This window comes from Acanthisitta chloris, unplaced genomic scaffold, assembly GCF_000695815.1.
Source record: "Acanthisitta chloris isolate BGI_N310 unplaced genomic scaffold, ASM69581v1 scaffold18764, whole genome shotgun sequence".
In the NCBI taxonomy this organism is placed as follows: Eukaryota; Metazoa; Chordata; class Aves; order Passeriformes; family Acanthisittidae; genus Acanthisitta; species Acanthisitta chloris.
In genome coordinates, this window is record NW_008667953.1 from 4,127 (window position 1) to 6,272 (window position 2,146).

At 51.3% G+C, this 2,146-nt stretch overlaps 1 protein-coding gene across 1 annotated transcript in view; it reads left to right on the forward strand.

Annotated features, from left to right (window-relative positions):
* Nucleotides 1-1,546, forward strand: part of ING5 (inhibitor of growth family, member 5) — a gene marked incomplete at its 5' end in the record, with an annotated part of 5,232 nt that extends 3,686 nt beyond the window's left edge. Inside the window, 3 exons of the mRNA XM_009072724.1 lie at nucleotides 516-651; nucleotides 807-868; nucleotides 1,504-1,546. Coding sequence (XP_009070972.1) covers nucleotides 516-651; nucleotides 807-868; nucleotides 1,504-1,546 — 241 coding nt within the window. The remainder of the gene's footprint in view (nucleotides 1-515; nucleotides 652-806; nucleotides 869-1,503) is intronic.
* Between the last annotated feature and the right edge of the window lie 600 nt (nucleotides 1,547-2,146).

Sequence of the window (2,146 nt, forward strand, 5' to 3'; positions counted from 1 at the left end):
ACTATAGTCATGGCATCCACACATCCTTCTTTTAATCATTTTTAATCAAACCTCCCCTGTGATTTTAGTTCCTGGGTAGTGTGTGATGATGCAATCTAAGCTCTAGGTAGGGTCACTGTTTTTTAGGGAAGATTCTGTAAAAACCTAGTTTTCCCTAGTGGGATTTAGATCTTGGATACATAGAACCACAGGATGGTTTGGCTTGGAAGGACCTTAAAGTTCGTCCAGTCCCAACCCTGCCATGGGCAGGGACACCTCCCACCAGCCCAGGTTGCTCCAAGCCTCATCTAACCTGGCCTGGAACACTTCCAGGGATGGAGCAGCCACAGCTGCTCTGGGCAACCTGTGCCAGTGTCTCAGCACCTCACAGGGAGGAATTCCTTCCCCATATCCTATCTGTCCCTGCCCTCTGGCAGTGAGAAGCCATTCCCTGTGTCCTGTCCCTCCTGACCCTTGTAACACCGTGTTGCCTGTGACTGAGTGATGTTTTGTCCTCCCTCTGTCCTTGCCCACAGGTCTGAGTTTGCTGATACCATCCTGTCCGTGCACCCCTCAGATGTCCTGGACATGCCTGTGGACCCCAACGAACCCACCTACTGCCTGTGCCACCAGGTGTCCTATGGAGAAATGATTGGCTGTGACAACCCAGATGTAAGCCCTTGAGATGTGGTTTGTTTTCGGGTGTTTGCTGCATCCCAGCCCTGTGCAGTCAAAGTAGGGGTCCTGGCTCAGATCACACCAAGTGACAGGAACCTTTGTGGAACCCTAAGCATCTCCTCTCTGGGTTTTTCCTTTCTGTCTTGCAGTGCCCAATTGAGTGGTTCCACTTTGCTTGTGTGGACCTGACCACCAAACCAAAAGGGAAGTGGTGAGTGTGACAGCAAACAGCTTTGGGGTTTTCATCAGGCTGCAGTTTGCCATCCCCCACCTCTCTTCAACCCCTGTCAGGGAGTTGCAGAGAGCCATGAGGTCACCCTTGAGCCTCTTCTTCAGGCTAACCAAGCCACACTCCCTCAGCCCTTGCCCATGTGCTCCAGCCCTTTGCTGCCCTCGTTGCCCTTGGCTGGACTCGCTCCAGTGCCTCAATGGCCTTTGGGCAGTGAGTGCCCAAAGCTGAGCACAGCACTGAGCTGGGACCTCCCCAGTGCCCAGTCCAGGGGGATGACACTGCCCTAGTCCTGCTGCCACACTCTGCTGGAGCCAGGCCAAGATGCCCTTGACCTCCTTGGCCACCTGTGCACACTGTTGGCTCCCACTGAGCTGTGCCACCAGCACTGCCAAGTCCCTTTGTGCCCAACACCTCTGTCCCCACTCCTCCCCCAGCCTGGAGATGCATGGGCTGGTTGTGTCCCAAGGGCAGGACCAGCACTGAGCCTTAGTGCCCTCCTGCAGTTGTCCTCAGCCACTGATCAAATCAGTGAACATGCAGATGTGGCTCAGTCAAGTTCTTGGGCTCTGTGCTGTTAACTTCAGGAATTAATTGCTGCCTCTGTTTCCCTGCAGGTTTTGCCCTCGTTGTGTTCAGGGAAGGAAGAAGAAGAAATAAGGAGTGGAGAGGATGCACAGCTGAGGCAAGAAGAGTTTAATATATTCCTTCATTCACGTTGCAATATTCCCTTCGATTATTTTTTGTTAATCTGCCCTCCATCTCCTTCTGGTATGATATTTAATTATCCAGTGGCCAGTTGTAATTCCTGTTCTTTCATAAGCCAATGACTTTGAGAGGGAGTCCCAAGTCCCTTTGCCACAGGGATTCTATTTATGTTAACTCTTGCACAGTAATGCCGAGAGAGGGTGTTGCCTTTCCTGCCTCTTCCCATTTCCCTGAAGATCCTTCAAGCACAGCACTGTGAAGATGAAACCTACAGTATTCCTGGAGTGGTGGAGGGTTGGAGTTTTTCCACAAAGTGAGATGAAGGCCTGAATTTTCAGTTGTGGTTTGGCTGTGTGGCCCCTGGTGATGGAGGAGATCCGGGCATAGGGGAAGACTCTGTGAGGACTCTGCTCCTTCCAGTGGTGATGTGGCTCTGCTGTTAAAGAAGACCATTCAGGAATGTTCTAACAGGACTTTTTGTCTGTTTATTGGGCCACATTTGTATGTTCATGACTTTAAACTGCCTTTGAGATGATGAATGTGAATCCTTGT